Source organism: Lipotes vexillifer, unplaced genomic scaffold (genome assembly GCF_000442215.2).
Source record: "Lipotes vexillifer unplaced genomic scaffold, Lipotes_vexillifer_v1.1 scaffold1103, whole genome shotgun sequence".
Taxonomy (NCBI): Eukaryota; Metazoa; Chordata; class Mammalia; order Artiodactyla; family Lipotidae; genus Lipotes; species Lipotes vexillifer.
The window spans coordinates 1,245,163-1,268,910 of record NW_006775759.1 but is presented as its reverse complement, the minus strand read 5'-3'; the positions used below and the strand labels follow the sequence as shown (position 1 = coordinate 1,268,910).

Here is a 23,748-nt window from a genome sequence, read left to right as displayed (position 1 = left end):
CCTAGGTTCTTCATAACATTTTTTTTTCTTAAATTCCATATATATGTGTTAGCATATGGTATTTGTCCTTCTCTTTCTGACTTACTTCACTCCGTATGACAGACTCTAGATCTATCCACCTCATTACAAATAGCTCAATTTCGTTTCTTTTTATGGCTGAGTAATATTCCATTGTATATATGTGCCACATCTTCTTTATCCATTCATCCAACGGCGGGCACTTAGGTTGTTTCCATCTCCGGGCTATTGTAAATAGAGCTGCAATGAACATTTTGGTACATGACTCTTTCTGAATTCTGGTTTCCTCAGGGTATATACCTAGTAGTGGGATTGCTGGGTCATATGGTATTTAATGGATATTATAGAACCCTTTCATCCTATCCCCTTTTTCATGGAATGGGTGGAAACAGGCCTAAATTACAAGAGGTATTGTGCTGACATATTTTGGAAACCATACCACTCAATGTGAACATCAGCAGGTATTAGTTATACATTTACAGAGAGTTTTTCTTTTCCCTTTTCTAATACCTTTCTGTCTCCTTTGACCTATATATAGTGAAACTGAGGTTTCCAGAGTTAATTTTACATATCAAATAACTTTTTGCTTGTGCATTTGCTTGATTTCTTATTTTTTTTTTAGTGATTTGTGGATTATGGATTTAGAAAGATCAGAAGATAGAAAAAAATCCCTGATATTAAAAGAGAAGGTATGTTATTTATAAAACATAATCAGTATATATCTTTTCATGATTGTATTTTAAAACATTGTTACTATTACTACACTTAATTACCACAAACTCCATAAACTACACAGCTCAAGAAGAATGTTCTAACCCCCTGTCCAAATCTGAGCCCCTCTGAACTCCCTTTTATATGGAGGCACTTCACAACCTGTACCAAGTGAAGAATGGGATGAAAGAGAACTATTTATAAATCTTGTCAGGTTGGAGCAGTGGACGGTGGGTTGGTTGCTGAATACTCCAAACATCAGAATGCTTTTGAAGCCAAGGAAAAAATTTGATTCATTGCATTTTGTTTTTTTAAACCATAGAAGGGAAAACTGATCACATGGGCAGAGGAAATACTATCTCTGTGCTCTATGTATTTATTGTTTTAGCATAAGATTGTAATTGCTGCTAAGCCCCTTTGGAGAAAAACTCTCCAAGGCATGCTGAGGTTAGGACTGTGTTTCTCAGTGTTACTTTTTGGCATCTTTTTGCCTTAGGCCATGGCTATTTTAAATATTTATATATTATTATACAAGAAGAAAGTGATTTAAAAACCCATATAATGTGTTATAGGAGGTCAGAAAGTGAAGAGATTAATTTAGAAGCTAATGGTTAAGAGGAAATATATAATTATTTTTCCTGAAAAAAATTTTCCTAGTAATTGAGTTTCTGACAATGTGATTTCCAAAGGAATAAGTGTAGTACCATAATCTGAAACTCTGCTTTGTTTGTATGTAAATGTGCTGGAATATGCTTTGTGTTTATCATTCCCAAAAGGGGAAATTCATTACCTTGTCCTACATAGTTTATGTGTATGTTTACGTGATTTCCTATGTAGTCTAACAATTACAGAGAGAAATATCCATATATAAGTGGATCAAAGCATGGATTTAAAAAAGCAAAGAGAAAGAAGAAGTGATTTACTGGATCTGACACCCTGTTTACCATTTCAGGATCAAACCAATACCAAATTCCAAGGACATAGTAGGGAGTCCAGCAGACAGTAAATGAAGTGGCAAATGCAACCGTCATCTTTAGGGTCCTCAGTCGAGCTTGTGGTATATTATTCTTGGATTGATTCAGTTGTAGTTCTTTTAGATAGAGAAAAGAGAAGGTGTTTAACAACCAGTTTTATTACAAAACCAAAATAGACAAAAAGGAAGAGAGAATCATAATTCAACCTGATGAATATAATGGAAGCAAATTTCTAATATTTTTAATAATGACAGTTTGTTTGAAAATCTTGTTTATATTTCAAGTTTTCCACTATGTTACATAATGAATAGAAAATATTAAAGATAGTAGTGCTTTTAACATAAATTTTCCATCAAACTAATATGGATTTGAAATAAGGGGCTACTCAGATTCTTAAAATATAAATTTAAGAGAGCAGACTGAGGTTGAGCTGAGTTGAATTCCCTACCTTTTGGTTGTCATGCCAACATAACCATGTTTACTTTATAAATTTATAAATTCCCCCTCTTTCCCGACTGGCCACTCAGGAGGTGCCATCGCCATTGTGGGAGGCAATGTAAGCTTGGCACATGGAAGAAACACATGCATTGCAACTGGTGTCAGAATCCTAGTTGGCATTAAGGACATTGAAGGACGAGGACAAGATGGTGGAGTAGAATAACGTGAGCTCACCTCTTCTTACAGAAACACCAAAATCACACCTAACTGCTGAACAAAACATGCAGGGACCTACCCCAAAATATACCCTACATCGAAAGACAAAGCAGAAGACTCAATGAGATGGTAGGAGGTGCTCAGTCGTGATAAAAACAAATCCCATATATGCTGGGTTGGCAGCCCACAAATTGGAAAGTAATTATACCACAGAAGTTGTCCCGTAGGAGTGAAAGTTTTGAGCCCCATATATGGCTCCCCAGCCTGGGGGTCAGGCAATGGAAAGAGGAGCTCCCAGAAATTGAGACTGTGATTAAAAATCTTCTACCAAACAAAGGCCCAGGACCAGATGGCTTCACAGGAGAATTCGATAAACATTTAGAGAAGAGCTAACACCTATCCTTCTCAAACTCTTCCAAAATATAGCAGAGGGAGGAACACTCCCAAACTCATTCTACAAGGCCACCATCACCCTGATACCAAAACCAGACGAAGGTGTCACAAAGAAAGAAAACTACAGGCCAATATCCCTAATGAACATAGAGCAAAAATCCTTAACAAAACACTAGCAAACAGAATCCAACAGCACATTATAAGGATCATACACCATGATCAATTGGGGTTTATCCCAGGAATGCAAGGATTCTTCAGTATATGCAAATCAATCAATGTGATACACCATATTAACAAATTGAAGAAGGAAAACCATATGATCATCTCAGTAGATGCAGTAAAAGCTTTTGACAAAATTCAACACCCATTTATGATAAAAACTCTCCAGAAAGTAGGCATAGAGGGAACTTTCCTCAACATAATAAAGGCCATATATGACAAACCCACAGCCAACATCTTTCTCAATGTTGAAAACTGAAACCATTTCCTCTAAGATCAGGAAAAAAACAAGGTTGTCCACTCTCACCACTATTATTCAACATAGTTTTGGAAGTTTTAGCCAAAGCAATCAGAGAAGAAAAAGAAATAAAAGGAATCCAAATCGGAAAAGAACAAGTAAAAGTGTAACTGTTTGCAGATGACATGATACTTTACATAGAGAATCCTAAAGATGCTACCAGAAAACTACTAGAGCTAATCAATGAACTTGGTAAAGTAGCAGGATACAAAATTAATGCACAGAAGTCTCTTGCATTCCTATACTTTAATGATGAAAAATCTGAAAGAGAAATTAAGGAAACACTTCTCTTTACCGTTGCAACAAAAATAATAAAATACCCAGGAATAAGCCTACCTAAGGAGACAGAAGACCTGTATGCAGAAAACTATAAGACACTGATGAAAGAAACTGAAGATGATACCAACAGATGGAGAGATATACCATGTTCTTGGATTGGAAGAATCAATATTGTGAAAATGACTATACCACCCAAAGCAATCTACAGATTCAATGCCATCCCTATGAAACTACTAATGGCATTTTTCACAGAACGAGAACAAAAAATTTCACAATTTGTATGGAGACACAAAAGACCCCAAATAGCCAAAGCAGTCTTGAAGGAAAAAAGCGGAGGTGGAGGAATCAGACTCCCTGAATTCAGACTTTACTACAAAGCTACAGTAATCAAGACAATATGGTACTGACACAAAAACAGAAATATAGATCAATGGAAAAGGATAGAAAGCCCAGAGATAAACCCATGCACCTATGGTCAACTAATTTATGACAAAGGAGGCAAGGATACACAATGGAGAAGAAACAGTCTTTTCAATAAGTGGTGCTGGGAAAACAGGATAGTTACATGTAAAAGAATGATATTAAACCACTCCCTAACACCATACACAAAAATAAACTCAAAATGGATTAGAGACCTAAATGTAAGACCTGACACTATAAAACTCTTAGAGGAAAACATAGGAAGAACACTCTTTGACATAAATCACAGCAAGATCTTTTTTGATCCACCTCCTAGAGAAATGGAAAGAAAAACAAAAATAAACAAATGGGACCTAATGAAACTTCAAAGCTTTTGCCCAGCAAAGGAAACCATAAACAATACAAAAAGACAACCCTCAGAATTGGAGAAAATATTTACAAATGAAGCAACTGACAAAGGACTAATCTCCAAAATTTACAAGCAGCTCATGCAGCTCAATATCAATGAAACAAATAACCCAATCCAAAAACGGGCAGAAGACCTAAATAGACATTTCTTCAAAGAAGATATACGGATTGCCAACAAACACATGAAAGATGCTCAACATCACCAATCATTAGAGAAATGCAAATCAAAACTACAATGAGGGCTTCCCTGGTGGCGCAGCAGAGGAATGCAAATCAAAACTACAATGAGGGCTTCCCTGGTTGAGAGTCCGACTGCCGATGCAGGGGACGCGGGTTTGTGCCCCGGTCCGGGAAGATCCCACATGCCACGGAGCGGCTGGGCCCGTGAGCCATGGCCACTGAGCCTGTGCGTCCGGAGCCTGTGCTCCGCAACGGGAAAGGCCACAACAGTGAGAGGCCTGCGTACTGCCAAAAAAAAAAAAAAAAAAAATACAATAAGGTCTCACCTCACAGCAGTCAGAATGGCCATCATCAAAAAATCTACAAACAATAAATGCTGGAGAGGGTGTGGAGAAAAGGGAAACCTCTTGCATTGTTGGTGGGAATGTAAATTGATACAGCCTCTATGTAGAACACTGTGGAGGTTCCTTAAAAAACTAAAAATAGAACTACCATGTGACCCAGCAATCCCACTACTGGGCATATACTCTGAGAAAACCATAATTCAAAAAGAGTCATGTACAAAAATGTTCATTGCAACTCTATTTACAATAGCCAGGACATGGAAGCAACCGAAGTGTCCATCAACAGATGAATGGATAAAGAAGATGTGGCACATATATACAATGGAATATTACTCAACCATAAGGAGAAATAAAATCGAGTTTTTGTAGTGAGGTGGATGGACCTAGAGTCTGTCATACAGAGTGACGTAAGTCAGAAAGAGAAAAACAAATACTGTATGCTAACACATATATATGGAATCTAAGAAAAAAAATGACTCTGATGAACCTAAGGGTAGGACAGGAATAAAGATGAAGATGTAGAGAATGGACTTGAGGACATGGGGTATGGGAAGGGTGAGCTGGGACGAAGTGAGAGAGTGGCATGGACATATATACGCTACCAAATGTAAAATAGCTAGCTAGTGGGAAGCAGCTGTATAGCACAGGGATATCTGCTAGGTGCTTTGTGACCACCTAGAGTGGTGGGATAGGGAGTGTGGGAGGGAGACGCAAGAGGGAGGAAATATGGGGAGACATGTATATGTATAACTGATTCACTTTGTTATACAGCAGAAACTAACACACCAATGTAAAGCAATTATACTCTAATAAAGATGTTAAAAAAATTAATACACGGAAATCTGTTGAATTTCTATAAACTGACAATGAAATTTCAGAAAGAGAAATTAAAGAAAGAATCCCATTTACCATAGCATAAAAAAGAATAAAATACCTAGGAATAAACCTACCTAAAGAGGCAAAAAAACTGTACTCTGAAAACTATTAGACACTGCTGAAACGAATCAAAGATGACACAAACAGATGGACAGATATACCGTGTTCTTGGACTGGAAGAATCAGTATAGTCAAAATGACTCTACTACCCAAGGCAATCTACAGATTCTGCAATCCCTATTAATGTACCAATGGCATTTTTCACAGAACTAGAACAAAAAATTTTTAAATTTGTGTGGAAAACAAAAATAGCCTGAATAACCAAAGCAATCTTGAGAAAGAAAAACAGAGCTGGAGGAATCAGGCTCCCTGACTTCAGACCATACTACAAAGGTACAGTAATCAAAACCTGGTACAGGATCTGGTATAGATCAATGGAACAGGATAGAAAGGCCAAAAATAAACCCACACACCTTTGGTCAGTTAATCTATGACAAAGGAGGCAAGAGTATACAGTGGAGAAAAGTTAGTCTCTTCAATAAGTGGTGCTGGGAAAATTGGACAGCCACATGTAAAAGAATGAACTCAGAACATTCTCTAACACTATACACAAAAATAAACTCAAAATGGATTACATACCTAAATGTAAGACCAGATACTTTAAAACTCCTAGAGGAAAACATAGGCAGAACACTCTTAGGTAAATCACAGCAATATCTTTTTCAGTCCATCTCCTAGAGTAATGTAAATAAAAACAAAATAACCAAATGGGACCTAAATAACTCAAAAGCTTTTGCACAGCAAAGGAAACCATAAACAAAATGAAAAGACAACCCTCAGAATGGGAGAAAATATTTGCAAATGATGCAACCAACAAGGAATTAATCTCTAAAATTTACAAGCAGCTCATGTGGCTCAACATCAAAAAAAAATGACCCCTCAAAAACTGGTCAGAATATCTAAATAAACATTTCTCCAAAGAAGACATACAGATGGCCATGAGGCACATGAAAAGATGCTCCACATGACTAATTATTAGAGAAATGCAAATCAGAACTACAATGAAATATCACCTCACACCAGTCAGAATGGCCATCATCAAACAGTCTACAAATAATAAATGCTGGAGAGGGTGTGGAGAAAAGGGAACCCTCCTACACTGTTATGGAAATGTAAATTGGTATAGCCACTATGGAGAACAGTATGGAAGTTCCTAAAGAAACTAAAAATAGAGCTACCATATGATCCAGCAATCCCACTCCTGGGCATATATCCAGAGGAAAACATGGTTCAAAAGGATACATGCACCCCGATATTCGTTGCAGCGCTGTTTACGATAGCCAAGACATGGAAGCTACCTAAATGTCCATCGACAGATGAATGGATAAAGAAGATGTGGTACATGTGTACAATGGAATATTAGCCATTAAAAAAATAAAATAATGCCATTTGCAGCAACATGGATGGACCTGGAGATTATCATACTAAGTGAAGTAAGTCAGACAGAGAAAGACAAATATCATATGATATTCCTTATATGTGGATTCTAAAAAAACCTGAAACAATTGAAGTTATTTACAAAATAGAAACAGACTCACAAACTTAGAGAACAACTTTATGGTTATCATAGTGGAAGGGTAGGGGGAAGGGATAGATTGAGAATTTGGGATTGACATGTACACACTGCTATATTTAAAATAGATATTCCCTAACACCATACACAAAAATAAACTCAAAATGGATTAAAGACCTAAATATGAGTGGACAATATAAACCTCTTAGAGGAAAATTAGGAAGAACACTCTTTGACATAAATTACAGCAAGATCTTTTTTTGCCCACCTCCTAGAGTAATGAAAATAAAAAAAATATACAAATGGGACCTAATGAAACCTAAAAGCTTTTGCCCAGCAAAGGAAACAATAGACAAGACCAAAAGACAACCTCAGAATGGGAGAAAATATTTGCAAACGAAGCAACTGACAAGGGATTAATCTCCAAAATATACAAACAGCTCATGCAGCTCAATATCAGAAAACAAACAACCCAATCAAAAAATGAGAGGAAGACCCAAACAGACATTTCTCCAAAGAGACATACAGATGACCAAGAGGCACATGAAAAAGATGCTCAATATCACTAATTATTAGAGAAATGCTAATCAAAACTACAATGAGATATCACCTCACTTGGGTCAGAATTGTCATCATCAAAAAAATCTACAAACAATAAGTGCTGGAGAGGGTGTGGAGAAAAGGGAACCCCCTTGCACTATTGGTGGGAATGTAAATTGATAGAGCCACTATGGAGAACAGTGGAGGTTCCTTAAAAACTAAAAATAGAACTACCATGTGACCCAGCAATCCCACTACTGGGCATATACCCTGAGAAAGCCATAATTTAAAAAGACACAAGCACCCCAATGTTTATTGCAGCACTATTTATAATAGCCAGGACATGAAAGCAACCTAATGTCCATTGATAGATGAATGGGTAAAGAAGATGTAGTATATATATATATATATATATATACAATGGAATATTACTCAGTCATAAAAAGGAATGAAATTGGATCATTTGCAGAGACATGGATGGACCTAGAGACTGTCATACAAAGTGAAGTAACTCAGAAAAAGAAAAACAAATATTGTATATTAATGCATATATATGGAATCTAGAAAGATGGTGCAGATGAACGTATTTGCAAAGCAGAAATAGAGACCGAGCTGTACAGAAGAAATGTATGGACACCAAGGTGAAATGAATTGGGAGACTGGGATTGACATATATACAGTAATATGTATAAAATAGATAACTAATGAGAACCTTCTGTGTAGCACAGGGGACTCTACTCAATGCTCTGTGGTATCCTAAATGGGAAGGAAATCCAAAAAAGAGAAGATATATGTATACATATTGCTGATTCACTTCACTGTACAGCAGAAATTAACACAACATTGTAAAGCAACTATACCCCAATTAAAAACAAAAAATAGATAACCAACAAGGACCTGCTATATGGCACAGGGAACTGTGCTCAATACTCTGTAATAACCTAAAGGGGAAAAGAATTTGAAAAAGAATAGATACATATATATGTATAACTGAATCACTTTGCTGTACATCTGAAACTAACACAGCATTGTTAATCAACTATACTACAATATAAAATTTTAAAAATTCATAAATTTTAGTATTTGAGAATGCACCAGATTCTTAAAGCAAAAAGGCACAACTGCATCTGTGAAGTTAAAGATGAAATAGTCAATTACACGTTCAAGTTCGCACACTCACCACACAAATGTGCATAGTGTGTGGAAACATTTTGTGGTTACAGGAGATTTGAATGTGATACAGAAAAGCTTAACTTTAACAAGTCTATTGGCTACCATTTAACGAGTTGTACTTTGCTACATTCTAGACATTAGGTGTTTGATAGAGCTTTGTGATGGACCAGCAGGAACAAGTTGCCAATGCTTCTATCGGGTAATTGGAGTAACTGTCCTTTCATTTTTAATTTCATGCTGTAAATTTATAATATTAGGAGTATTAAATTACCTCATCTCTAAATTGGGGATAATAAAAGTATTGCCTCATGGGTTGATTCTGAATATTAAAAGAGTTAATGTACGTAAACTGCTTAGAACAGTATCTAGCGCATCGTAAGTGCCACTCTGCTTCTGTGCTTTGAGTATTGCTGTTAAAAGCTGTCTACCCCAATTAACACCAAATCTAAGGAATACGTACTGTGGGGAGCCTGATGAAGGACCCTTGTCAGGGTGAAGATGATTTTTGCATTGCAGATCAACATGATTAGAAGAGGGATGATGAAGAGGCAGGGGAAGGGGAAAAAGTTGTAAAAGGCTTGATGCCACCATTGTGGAAAACTGCAGTGTGTTACACATTGAGAAAAACCTTCTGTCTGTCCAGAGTCATCTTCTAAATGGATCATCCTGAAGATGTATAACTGTATGAGAAAATTTAAAAAAAAAGTGATGTTGCTTACTTTCAAACAGTATTTGCAAGTTTTCTTGAAAGCTTTCTCTTCTGTATTCTGCTAACCTTCTAACATGTTGTTGCCCAAAGCAACTGCTAAGTATCTTGATATTCTTTTGGCATTTCTATAAAAAGTTATAAGTGGATTTTTACTTAAAATATGTTTGGGTAATGTGAATGGATCTGTAGGATTTTGGATTTCTTTTGCAATTATTTCAACCTTGTAGCACAATCATCAACCAAAGATTTAAACCTTATTTGTATTTCAATTTCAGATGCTATTATGCTGAGTAAACTTTTTGCAAGTGATTTTGCAAGTGGTTTTATTGTTATATCCTCAGCACATAAAACTGTGTCTGGTATTTAGAATATACCCTCAAAATACAAATTTAGATTTTATTTTTGAGACAAAATCTCATTAAATGGTCATAAAACATGAACAGACAGTTCACAGAAAAGATATAACAGTGGCCCTTAATCATATGAAAAGACGTTCAACCTCACTTATGAGAGCAGTGCCAACCAATTAAGGCTATAATGATATGCCATCTTCTACTATCAAGATTGGCAAAATTAAAAAAAAAATAGTAGCACACTTTCATGGCAAGGCTGTAGGGAAACAGGGACTCATACATTGCTAATGGGCATGCAAATTGGTACAACCATTAAGGAGGGGAATTTGGCAATAACTAGCATAACTACATATGCATTTACCTTTGACTCAGCAGTCTGACATTCAGGAATTTACCCTGAAGATACACCCCTACTTCCATTATATGAAAATATATATGCACAAGATTATCCATTGATGCATTGCTTATAATTAAAAATCATTGAAAATAATCTAAATAACGATTCATTGAATAGTAACTGAATAAACTACAGTTGGCCACACAATAGGGTGCTGTACAATTGTAAAAAAAGAGTAAGGGTAATTTATGTGTGTGTGTGTGTGTGTGTGTGTGTGTGTGTGTGTGTGTGCGCACATAAATACATTTATTCCAGCTCTGCCTGTGGAGAGAGCCTAGGAATAATGACATCTGAGTAGCAATGAGCACACCCAGCACTCCAGCACCCAGATCTTGTTTTCTAAGTATCATTCTCTATCAAAAGGAACCAGACCTAACTGGAGAAATGGGTGATCCCAAGGCTGGGGAAAGCAAAGTACAATATCTCCTTGGAACAGCTGTTGTGCTGAAAAGTCAGGAAATGCCCAGAGAATGATGGAGCATGTGAAAAATATTCAGGCACCAGCTTGAAAGAGCTCCAGTTGGCCAAATCTGGGATAGTTTAAGCATGAAAACAAACAAACACTGATAGAAAAGAATGATAAACTATCGAATAAAGAAAGAAACCATGACTCCATGCTGATATAAATTACAAGCCAACAACGACAAATAAATAGGGAGAGGAAAAAGCTCTTTACTGTAGAAAGTCAATTAGTAAATGTAAAAGGTATAGTGGAAGTAGTGATTCACTATAATAATAATTGATTCAGGCAAGAATCACCAATGGATGGTAAAAATATGGGTGTAAGTTTGAGGAGAGTAGTTTATTTATATCATCTCAAAGTATCTACCTGCAGGATACATGTCATTTTAACGTTATTATAAAATAATAACTTTACTAGTCGAGAAATAACCAAATAATTAACATTGCCAATAATGGGACCAATCGACAGCTTCTGCTTCCTTCTAGAATGTGCTGCGAAGAAAGTGTCACCTCTTAGGTATTTTTTGCTAAAAGTGTGTGGATGAAGAATGTCACCTACCATATCAGTAAACAAAGAATGTTGTGGCCATCAAGCCATAGCCCCTGCAGCCACCCCCGACAGTGCACACTGAGGGCATTCAGGATGGAAAAAGGCAGGATACTGGCTCTAGATAGTTAAGGTGCATTTCAAATGGATGATTTCAATAAGTCTGGACTCTTGCACCTTCCCATACTTAGAAAAGCGCTAAATTCATTAACTTGAGATATATCATTTTTCTTTAATTAACAATAATCTTTTGATGTTCCGACTACCTGGTTTTTGTTGCAAAAAAACCTATACATCCTGGCTCCTCCCTTGCTTCTTGGGAACAGTCCCTCAGTTATCTGAGAGGCTGTCTTCTGGGCTTATGTCCTCAGAAAATCTACTGAATAAAATATAATTATCAACTTTTAGGTTGTACATTTTTTTTCAGTCGACAAGTGCATAACCTGCATCTACCCACGAGCAAACATCAGACAAACTCAAATTGAGGGGCATTCTACAAAATAATTGGCTTGCACTCTTCAAAAATGTCAGCATCATGAAATTCAAAGGAAGACCAAGAAATGGTTCCAGTTTAAAGGAGACTAAAAAGACATGGCAACTGAATCCCTCGCATAATCTTGGATTTTCTTTTGCTAAAAGGGATATTATTGAGACAGCGAGTGAGATATGGACAAGGTATATAGATAAAAAATAGCACTGTATTAGTGATAATTTCCTGATTTTGATAATTAGTACTGTGGTTATGTGCTAGAAAATACACAATGAAGTATTGAAAGGGGCGTCATGTCTGAACTTACTTTTAAACAATCCCGAAAAAAATGTACACAAGAGAGAGAATAAGGCAAATAAACAAATGTAGTAAAATGTTAATATTTGGGGAATCCAAGGGAAAGGTATCCTAGAAATCTTTGTATGATTCTTGCAACCTTTCTCTAAATGTGAAATTATGTTAAAAAAAAACAAGTTGAGTTAACTATTAAGGAAACGTTGCAAGTGGTTTTCAAAAACAAGTTCTAGTGGACATTTATTTATCCTTTCCCCATCCGTCAAGCACATTTCTGACTTTGTCATTTCCAAGATTTTCTACTGAAAAACTTCATTTTACCCTGAAACATTAAAATGAAAAGAGTGCCCAAGCACTTAAAAACTGATAGCAAGTTAATTCAAGCGAAAATGTTACAGGACTTTTTAAGCAAATGAGGGAGAGTATACATTTTCATTAGTTTTGATTAAATTAGTAAATTTAAATTACATTTAATTAACTTAATAGGCCCAGAATTTCTTTCCTTTTTGGGAGGGGTGGAGTGGGAGTAGATTATGACTTAAAAAAATACTGTTTTTCCTCTTTGCTTGTAGAGTAGAAAAATTTAATAAATGTAAAATATAATAAAATATATACAAATGTAATAAAATGTAAGTAAGTATAATACAAAATATAAACCTATTTCTTTTATTTGTAGTTAAAATGTTGATTTTCAGTTTCAGATCTTTTCAGCGTCTAGGGCAAAAAAGAATTTTAAAATCAATCCACTAGAGGGCGCCAATGATCATATTATCTACCTTAAAGTAGAAAAGACATACATTCAGCTAATTCTATTTTATGATCCAGACCAACTTTTTCCACATTACAAAGTGACCCTTTCAGTTTTTCCATACTTCTTTGCAAACTGACCTTATTTAAAGTTCAGTTTGAATTTGACTCAACAGGTGGTGTGAGTTGAAATCCTTGGAAGGGTTCCTTCGCATAGAATCCGAGAGTCCTATATTTCTTAAAAATCTTTTTCTCTCTACCTCTCCAATCAGCCTTGGAACCAGATGACCCGAATATGATTTTCTGCTCTGCACTGGGTCACATTTTCACTTTAATATTTCACGTTTTTAAGTTATAACGATGAAACTTTCAATAAAATTGACTTTATAGTACTATGATTTGAATTTGGTTGTCATCTTTATTTATGTAACAAATGCTAGTTTTTAAAGCAACTCCTTGGTCAAAAAGCTATACTAGGCACACTCTGCTGTAAAAGATGACCTACATATATCCTGCCATGAGGGAATTAAATTTTTGGTAGGGGAGATATAGCATGTATGTGACATCTGTAATACAAGATAGACTGTGATAAGTTCCAAAGGAGAGGTATAGTGTTATGAAAATTCAGAATCTTACTTGTCCATAAATTAATTTGTTTTAGGCTTGGTTCTGTTTATTTTCAGCTCCAAGGCCATGTTCATTTGAATGATTAATATAAGGATCTACTTTACTTCCTGTGGTTCTTTTGTCCTTGGATCATATTTTTAAAATTTCTTTATGTTTCATTACTCTCATGTCTAGCCCCAGTTCTCATCAGTGTTTGCTTTATTTTGCCCTCAACAACAGCAATCTGTTTTCCATTTTTACAGTCCTTGCAGATGCTATTCCTCATAGCATATTATTTTTAACCTTCACCTTACCCACACTAGTGACAACATGACCTAATCTTTTCCAAAGGTGATTAACTTTAGATGATATGCTTCAGGTTCCTCTCATCTATAAAAGGGAGATATTAATAGTGTCTGCTTCTAGGAGCTGTCATGACAATTAACAAGTGAATACTTGCACTTAGAGTAGTGCCTGGCACACAACACTATGTAAATTATAATCATTATTAAAATAAAAATTTAGAGGCACACAACTTATAAATATGTATCATATATATATGATATATATATGTGTGTGTGTGTGTCTGTGTTTTTCGGCCATGCCATGGGGCATGTGAGATCTCAGTTCCCTGACCAGGGATTGAACCTGTGCCCCCTGCATTGGGAGCACAGAGTCTTAACTGCTGGACTGCCAGGGAAGTCCCTCTGATATCTCTCTCTCTTTTCTTTTTTTTTATAATTTGTAAGAGTCTTTTTAAAAAATTAATTAATTAATTTTTGTCTGCTTTGGGTTTTTGTTGCTGCGCACAGGCTTTTCTCTAGCTGTGGCAAGCGGGGGCTACTCTTTGTTGTGGTGCGCAAGCTTCTCATTGCGGTGGCTTCTCTTGTTGCACAGCATGGGCTCTAGGTGCACTGGCTTCAGTAGTTGTGGCACGTAGGCTTAGTTGCTTCACGGCATGTAGGATCTTCCTGGACCAGGGATCGAACCTTGTCCCCTGCATTGACAGGCGGATTCTTAACCACTGCGCCACCAGGGAAGTCTGTCCCTCTGATATCTCTTAACTATCTATTCTCACCTTAAGATTTTCCTGTCTTTTTCTTCTTCAGCCTCCTACAGGAAGAAAGAAAATAGACAATATTGTATAGTGTGATATATTGTAGTCATTAAAAACTCTGGGTATGGAGCTAACTGGATGTACTGACACCTTCACTTACTAGATGGTAATCTTGGCCATGTTACATAGCATTCATAATCTTAGTTTATTCATGAATAAAATAAAGATAATAATTGTATCTAATTTATAGGGTTATTGGGAGCATTACATGAAGTAATGAACACAGAAGGGAGTTCCCTGGTGGCCTAGTGGTTGGGATTCTGGGCTTTCACTGCTGCCGCCTGGGTTCAATCCCTGCTCGGGGAGCTGAGACCCCTCAAGCCGTGCAGCATGGTTGAAAAAAACAAAACAAGACAAAACAAAACCACAATACAGAAGAGAGACTTTCCTGGTGGTCCAGTGGTTAAGACTCTGCACTCCCAATGCAGGGAGCCCACGTTCGAACTAGATTCTGCATGCTGCAACTAAAGATCCTGCAGGCAGCAAAGAAGATCCCTTGTGCCTCAACTAAGACCTGGCTCAGCTAAATAAATAAATAAATAAATAAAAAAACCCACAGAAGCATTTAGCACAATTCCTGGCACATATTTATGTACTGAATAACTATTATTTATCAAAATCATCATCATTATTGTTATTTTTGCTATTAGCATGCTAGTCTATGTTCCAGTACTGTTTTGGGCATATTGTACACGTGTAACGAGTATTTATTGAATTTAAACTGCTTGTCAAGTTCAGAAGTGCATTCTAGCCCTGTAAATTCTGTGGGTAACAGGCAAGCCTCCACGCTTATTCAGACCACATGTCTTCACACCAAAGAATAAAGGATTGCTCATATACAACAGACCCTCCAAATCTGTGGGTTCCACATCTGCAGATTCAACCAACTGCAGATGGAAAAATATTTGGAAAAAATATTTCAGAAAGTTCCAAAAAGCAAAACTTGAATTTGCCAAGCTCCAGCAACTATTTACCTAACACTTACATTGTATTTACAATTATTTACCTAGCATTTACACTATATTAGGTATTATAAGTAATCTAGATTTAAAGTATATGGGAAGATGTGTGTAGGTTACATGCAAATACTATGCCATTTTATATAAGGGACTTGAGCATCTGGGAAATTTATTATCTGCAGCCACGGGGTGGGTTGGGGGGAGAGGGAGGGTATCCAGGAACCAATCCCCCAGGACTCTAAGGGATGACCATATCTTCCCTGCAGGCCTGGGTTACCTATAGAATTAAAAAGCTGTCAACATGTAATTCACCCTAGTAACACAGATAAACTAATGATGTGAACTCTATCTGCAAATAATTTGCTGCTCTGGAGTTCTTGTGGTCTTAGGTGACTGTCATTGGAAACCTTATTATTTTTAATTAGATATGGACACATCTAATTCAGGAAATATTTTCTTCTTAACATGCACTTACTAGCCTAACCATAGCCGGTTTTAAATCAGATATCCTTTCTCCCCTGCCCTTCCCTTCCCTTTCTTTTCCCTTCCTTTTCTTCCTCACCCTTCCTCCCTTTCTTCCTTTCTTATCCTGTTTATAGACACGATACTTCCAAGACTTGAATCATTGTGCTCTGGCATATAGAGCTTTCAGAGTGAGTAGGACAGCTTGCTGACTAGGGAGTATATTGATCAAATTTACTTATCAGTCAGAATAAATGTCATAATTTGAGAAATATGAAGTAATCTTTATATAAGCAATTTTCTTTGCTGTTTCTTAAATAATTATTTAATTTTCATACTCATATTTCCCTATTATTTTTTTCTCCTGACTTCAAAAACCCTGTTATGAAGGAAGTAATGAAGATAGGAAAAGAGGAAGGAATGAACATTGAATGTTTAAGTGTAAAGTCTTGTACTGGATGATTTTATATATCTTACTTGTTACAATTGAAAATTGCAAAAGAACTGTAATTCTTTACAATTACCCTTTTAAACTTAGTTAACTAATTTATTCAGATAGCTGGTAAGAGACAGCATTGAGATCTGAAACCAGCTTTGTTTAAATCCAGTATCCATGCTATTTTGACTATCCCATTGCCTTTCAGACTTGCAATGGGATCTGAGGTCTTCAGAGACTATGACCAAGCAGAGGACTGGGGCTCCTTTATCCCTATTTGACCAGAGCAAGTCCACTTATATCTGTTTCATTTACTGAAGCTCCACATAGAATTCCATTTTAAAAGAAAATTCCATTACTAGCAAAAAGTATGACATTTTGGCCACACTATGCTAAAACTTCTGAAAATATATCCCCAAATCATCACAGGACACTGAGGTTATTAGGAAGGTGGGAAAACAAGGTGGTCAGTTTGAAATTTGGTCATTCTGAGCTCCAGCAAAATGTCATAAATTCTTAGATTCCTGGCAATGTGACAACTAGCTCGTTAGTTTATTTCTTCATTCAACTTAGGTATGAATTACTCAAGTGATAGGATATCAATATATGCACCAAAAGATGAAGATAAAAGTGATCCTTTCAATGTAAATTGGCCACGACAGGATGCGCCTTTATCAATGGGCTTCTCCATGGAGCGTGGTGAAGCGTGAGGTGTACTCACTGTGTATCCCATGGTTTGGAAATAAAAAGCCCTCCCTACCTCTTGTCTTCCCCATCAAATACACATAACATTAGTCACAGGGTTGAAACCTCTTTTATTCAGAGAGAGAGCAGAGAGCTATAATAAAAAGATCATCTGGACTTAGTGAAAAGACAGGAGTCCAACAGACCAAGTGGCATTGGGCAAACAATGAATCCCTTTAAACCAGTGCTTTTCAGACTGCAGGTTGTACCCATCAGTTGGTTGTAATCAGCATTAAAAAATGAAATGGAACAGAGTAGAATATTTATTTTACGAAAACTTTTCTCAGTTATAAGTGTGTGAGAGAGACAAAGTCTTTATGTAGTATGTATATCTTTCTGTTACTGTCAAAAAAGTTTGAAGGACATTGCTTTCCAAGGTTCTCTTTGTATGTTCTCTTGTATATGAACAATAACACAGCTTTTATGTACCTCACAGAGTCAATGTAAATACCAAATAAGATTATGACTGTGCGGTTTTTCAGGAAACTTCAGCAAAGTGCTTTATAAATTTAAAGTGTTGCTGAAGTCAAAAATGGGTCATTTGTTTTACAAAATGAAAGAGTACTACCATTTTCTGTGGCCCACATTCACACAAATCTCTCAGGTAGAGTAATGTATTTGAGCTCAGGCTATTACATGAAATTCCTAGACAATTTGAAATTAATTTCATATTTTCTTTTCATTACATCAAGACAGATAAGTATTTGGCATTTTCTTTCTGTTATTGCTGTGATAGACTTAGATGAAAATAATTGAATTAATACATCAATATTTTATTTATAGTCTCTGGGAGAGTCCTTTAAAAGAAAGTGAAATTGTGGGTTTGTGTTTGTTATTATCACAAATTGACTTATTTAGACTTTTGTTTAGACTTCCGTTTGCATCAGTATCCCAAATTACCAAATGCTTTCCAAATAGCTCTTTTACTAGCCTGCCTTCTCTCCCCTTTCAAACAAATAGACAGGCAGACAAACAAACAAACCCTTCTGTTCCCAACCTACCTGTCTATTCCAATGGTTTTAAAACTACTTGGCTAAAAATATTGGAACTTTATTTTACTTTGGTCTATTACTAACCCCCCTAAATCCAATTTGTTGCCAAGCTTTGTTTTTTTTGGTTGAAAAGTCCCTCATAAATACTATTAACCTCCTCTAACACCATCCTAGCCTCCAACCTAACTACCTCATCACCAGATGACCTGAAAAGGCTTCTTTGCCTCTCTCCACTCTATTTGGTTTATGTAATTTTCTCAAAACATTTTTGTTAAAAATCATTTTAATAATGTACAACATGATGGCTACAGTTAACACTGATGTATGATGTATAGAAAAGTTGTTGAGAGTAAATCCTAAGCATTCTCATCACAAGGAGAAAAATTTTATTTTTTCTTTTTACTGTATCAATATGAGATGATAGATGTTAGCAGAACCTATTATGGTAATCATTTCACAATATATGTAAATCAAACTATCATGCTGTACTCCTTAAACTTATACAGTGATGTATATCAATTATTTCTCAATAAAACTGGAAATAAGAAAAAAAAACAAAAAAAAATTTTACTCCTTGCACATGACTCATGAAGGCTATATGGCTTCCACATTATTTTCAGAATTTCCCCTGGATGTTGGTGTCTACTGTTATATACATCCATTCCACCCTCAATGATTGATTCATTTATCCAAACTTTTTTTTTCTTTCTTTTTTTTTTTTTTTCCAAATTTTTTTTTTTTTTTTTTTTTTTTTTTTTTTTTTGTCGAAGGTGAAAGGTCTACTTGATCTGGAAAGAAACGGGAGTATCCAAACATTTAAAATTTCTATTTTTGTTGGACATCTCATTGTGTCCTGTGAATATTAAGTTGAACATAACAGTCTTCACTGTTGTAAGAGCAAATACCATAATGGAAAAGACAAACAAATACATAATCATAATGTTTTCTGACAAAGAAATAATGTGCCATGAGGTCAAAGGAAAGACAGCAACACCAAATCTAATTTCCTGCTACTCTCAACTCTCAGTCTTTCACTTCAGCCAAACAAGTCTCCTATGAAAATTAATCACTTTTCAACCTTTGCTGAGAAATATATGTGATCCTTGGCTTACTTTTTCCATCCAAAAATCATTCATCTTTAAAAACTCAGTTCATCCTTCTTTTACCCTAAAACCTTCCTTCACCATTTCAACTCTTGTTCATCTCTCTCTCTCTTCTTACACTTCTAGTACATTTAAAAACTTTTTGGTGCATAGTTATATTCATTTTATGTAAGTTTTGTCTCTACAACTGAATGACACTTTCTTTGAGGGCTGTTTCTTTGTTTCATCAGTACCAGGCTCAGTGTTAGGAACCTAACTTGTGTTTATCTTTTCTAAGAAAACTGGACAATACACAGCACTCCTACTTTAAAGAAGTAAAATGGAAAATTTCAGAGCATAAGCCTTTGCTAAGCAACCTCATTTTAGGTGACATATTTGCTAAACTAATTCTTGTATATGCAGTCACTGTGAGAATAATTGTAATATGCTTTTTTTTCCAGGGAAATGAAAGCATTTTGGTTTTTCCCATTTCTTCTTCAATAAAACACACACTGATATACAAAAAATGTTAAGTGAGGAATTGGCGGGAGAATTTAGATATCTAGCTTTCTAGTGCAAGAAAATGCACTAGAAAGAAAGAAAAGAAATTTTTTAAGGGTTACAAATATTCAGATTTTATTATAAATAAAATACTATTTTTTTAAACATAAAAGAATGCCAAGTGTTGCTTTTTATTTACTACCCTGGAGAGCAAGACTGTAGATTTTATGGCAAACAGCTAAAGTGAAGGCACATGGAAAAGGGCCACAGTTGGAATTAAAAGGGAAAATTTCAGGGAATAGCTATGTAAGTTCCCTGTGACACACAGCATTCTGCCGCAGCCACCTTGTCAATTTTATTAATAAAATACAGATAACTAGAACTATACAATAAAATAATGGCTATATTGCAGGAGTGTAATTAAGGTATCATCTTATAAATAATTTTTATTTTAAAATTAAGATTCTGCTTATGTGTCCTGGCTATTGTAAATAGAGCTGCAATGAACACTGTGGTACATGACTCTTTGAATTATGGTTTTCTCAGGGTATATGCTCAGTAGTGGGATTGCTGGGTCATATGGTAGTTCTATTTTTAGTTTTCTAAGGAACCTCCATACTGTTCTCCATAGTGGCTGTATCAATTTACATTCCCACCAACAGTGCAAGAGGGTTCCCTTTTCTCCACACCCTCTCCAGCATTTATTGTTTTTGATGATGGCCATTCTGACCAGTGTGAGGTGATATCTCATTGTAGTTTTGATTTGCATTTCTCTAATGATTAGTGATGGTGAGCATTCTTTCATGTGTTTGTTGGCAATCTGTTTATCTTCTCTGAAGAAATGTCTATTTAGGTCTTCTGCCCATTTTTTGGATTGGGTTGTTTGTTTTATTGATATTGAGCTGCATGAGCTGCTCATAAAGTTTGGAGATTAATCCTTTGTCAGTTGCTTCATTTGCAAATATTTTCTCCCATTCTGAGGGTTGTCTTTTCATCTTGTTTATGGTTTCCTTTGCTGTGCAAAAGCTTTTAAGTTTCATTAGTTCTCATTTGTTTATTTTTGTTTTTATTTCCATTTCTCTAGTATATATGGACATATATACACTACCAAATGTAAAATAGATAGCTAGTGGGAAGCAGCCACATAGCACAGGGAGATCAGCTTGGTGCTTTGTGACCACCTAGAGGGGTGGGATAGGGAGGGTGGGAGGGAGGGAGATGCAAGAGCGAAGAGATATGGGGACATATGTATCTGTATAACTGATTCACTTTGTTATAAAGCAGAAACTAACACACCATTGTAAAGCAATTATACTCCAATAAAAATGTTAAAAAAAATAAAAATAAAAAAAAATTCTGTTTAAAAATATACCACACAGATGGAAAAGGAGAAAAGAAACAACAACGAATCCCCAAAATTTCACTGTGGCCTATGACTTACTGGAGTGAACCTGACCCATAGGCTAGATGAAAACTACCTTAACAGTCTATCTTCAGTCCTTTTCCTGCAACCTTGACCAAAACGTCTGTTAGGATGTGACCACTTAACAAGAGGAACTAGCTAGGAAACACTGATGTGAACACTTGGCAAGAAAGAGCCACGCTTCCTGTTATAAAAGAGGCCTGAGAGGAGGAACGGAGTGGAAGCTTAGGAGGATGCCAGGTCAAAACACTGGTGAGTCAAATCTGGGATGCAAGGAGGAGATGGAAAGGGGAAGAACTAGGTTAGACCACCTCTCCCTCTCTGCCTTTCCGCAGCACAATCCCTGATGCCCTACAAGTACTCAGTAATTATGTAGCCCCTCATCAAAATGATCCATCCAGCTCAAACAGTTGCCAGAAGGTTTTAATGTCTTGCACTATTTAGTGAGTCCTGTGTGACAGTTTTTGTTTGTTTGTTTTTTGTTTTTATGCCACCTGGCCAGTTTAGAATGTCTAGATAAATTTCCATTTGTAGTGACAAGTTTTTGGAGAATCACAGTAAACTCTGACTTTACTTCTTGACACATCCTTGTACCCTGGGTTCACCATAGAGTACATTTACAAGCATAGAGACAACTTGTTCATCTGTTATTAAAGGATCTTTGCCCTTTTCAAGAATGTGTCATTTTTTTCAGCGATCTGACTGTTGAAGAGGCAGATTCTGCAGGTCAGTCAATCAGGTTGCCTCTGACGAAGACAGTCTGGAGAGATATCTGCTTTCTATAGGAGAGGGCCTTGCCTGAACCAACAGTCTTATAGTTTTTCTAACAGCCTGTTACAGTCTAGCCTACCTCCAGAAAAGCTCAAGTCAACCTCAGGGAAATGTTCAAATTTCCAAAAGTCTGAGATATCCCACATTTCCTCTTTATTCAATCGCACATAGCTGCAAACTGCAGAACAACATACTAATCAAGTATAGTTCTCTCTAAGCTGCAATGACAGAAGAGTCAAGAAGCCCCAAATAAAACAAGGTATACATACTTTCTACCTATGCAAATTTTATTGTTCCTAAAGATTCTCTCAATTTACCATGTCAACCTGAGTGAAAGGAAAAGTATATGGAAGAATAGAATGGGGATGAGGTCAAATTTGAGAATGGCTAAATTTTCAGGGAGCATTTACTAAGTACCAGAGATTATGATAGACACTTTAACACACTATTCATTTAATCATCACAAAAGGTGCATAAAGTAGGCATTACCTCCATTTTATAAATGAAGGAACTAAAACCCAGAGGGGTTGAGACATTTGCCCAAGGTAACAGAGCAGAGCCAGTATTAAATTCCACACTCTGACTTCCAGAACCCAAGCTCTTAGAGATAATACAATACTGCCTTTGACAAGACCTTCATTCAAGTTTATATAGGAAATCTGTGATCTCCATGTCCTAAAAAGTTTATGATACTGGTTTACCTGTGGTCCAGCAAAGATGCTACTGAGGAGCCAGGCCAAGCCAATCATGAGCTGTCCGAGCTTTTTGTTGCTTTTCACAGCTAGGGGCCTCGTGATGGCCAGGGAGCGGTCCAGACTGATCACCACCATCATGAAGGCGGGGGCGTACATGGAGAAAAGCTTCAGATAGCTGAGGACTTTGCAGAGGAGTTCTCCAGCATACCATTGCACAGTAATGTTCCACATTCCATCCAGTGGCATGACAATCAGAGTCTCCAACAGGTTGGCTAAGGTCAAATGTTTTAAAAGCACTTTCATTCTTGAGAGTTTTTTCCCTTTCTCTTTCCTTTGAGTCCACTTCTGAAGTTTCAACAAGAAAGAAGCATTGAAAGTTGTGGAGAGTAGAAAAAGGAAGAAAGTAACTGTCACTCGAATCTTTCCAGATAAGGTCAGTGTGGGGAGGTTGCCCTGTGTCAGTGGGATGCTGCTGTTGATTGCTGAGCAGTGACTTTGATTCTGTTCAGGAGAGGCACTGTTTGCCATCCTTCACGGCTGATATAGCTTCAAAACTTGTGTTTCTGGCACTTCTGATGTTTTAATTGTAAGTGCACTCAAAGTTCTGTTTTATTTCAGCCTTCTTTGAAGAGAAACATCACGGGTTTATATTTATGTCAAAATTTGTCCCTGAGATACTTTATATTTAAAGTGAAAGGTCAAGGTGAACTTGTTTTGTGGGCTTATAATCCAACAGAGTGCTAAAGCGAGCAAACACTTTCTGAGGGCCAAATGTAACTGTAGTATCTCAGCAGATGGCCTGGTTTCCACAACATTTTTCTTAAGTGAAGAAGGACGTTTGAAACTTAATTTTATATTTAAAATTCACTTATGATAGTGTTCAAATAACTCTAATGAAGAG

General features: G+C 36.3%; 1 protein-coding gene across 1 annotated transcript; it reads right to left on the bottom strand.

Moving 5' to 3' along the window:
• Window positions 1-517: 517 nt before the first annotated feature.
• On the bottom strand, window positions 518-23,455 carry GNRHR (gonadotropin releasing hormone receptor). The gene is made up of 3 exons (XM_007450178.1): window positions 22,854-23,455; window positions 9,521-9,740; window positions 518-1,819 (listed from the first exon to the last, which is right to left on the bottom strand). Exons 1-3 carry the CDS (start codon window positions 23,373-23,375, stop codon window positions 1,575-1,577), a joined length of 987 nt encoding a protein of 328 aa, XP_007450240.1. The 5' UTR covers window positions 23,376-23,455; the 3' UTR covers window positions 518-1,574.
• Window positions 23,456-23,748: the final 293 nt, after the last annotated feature.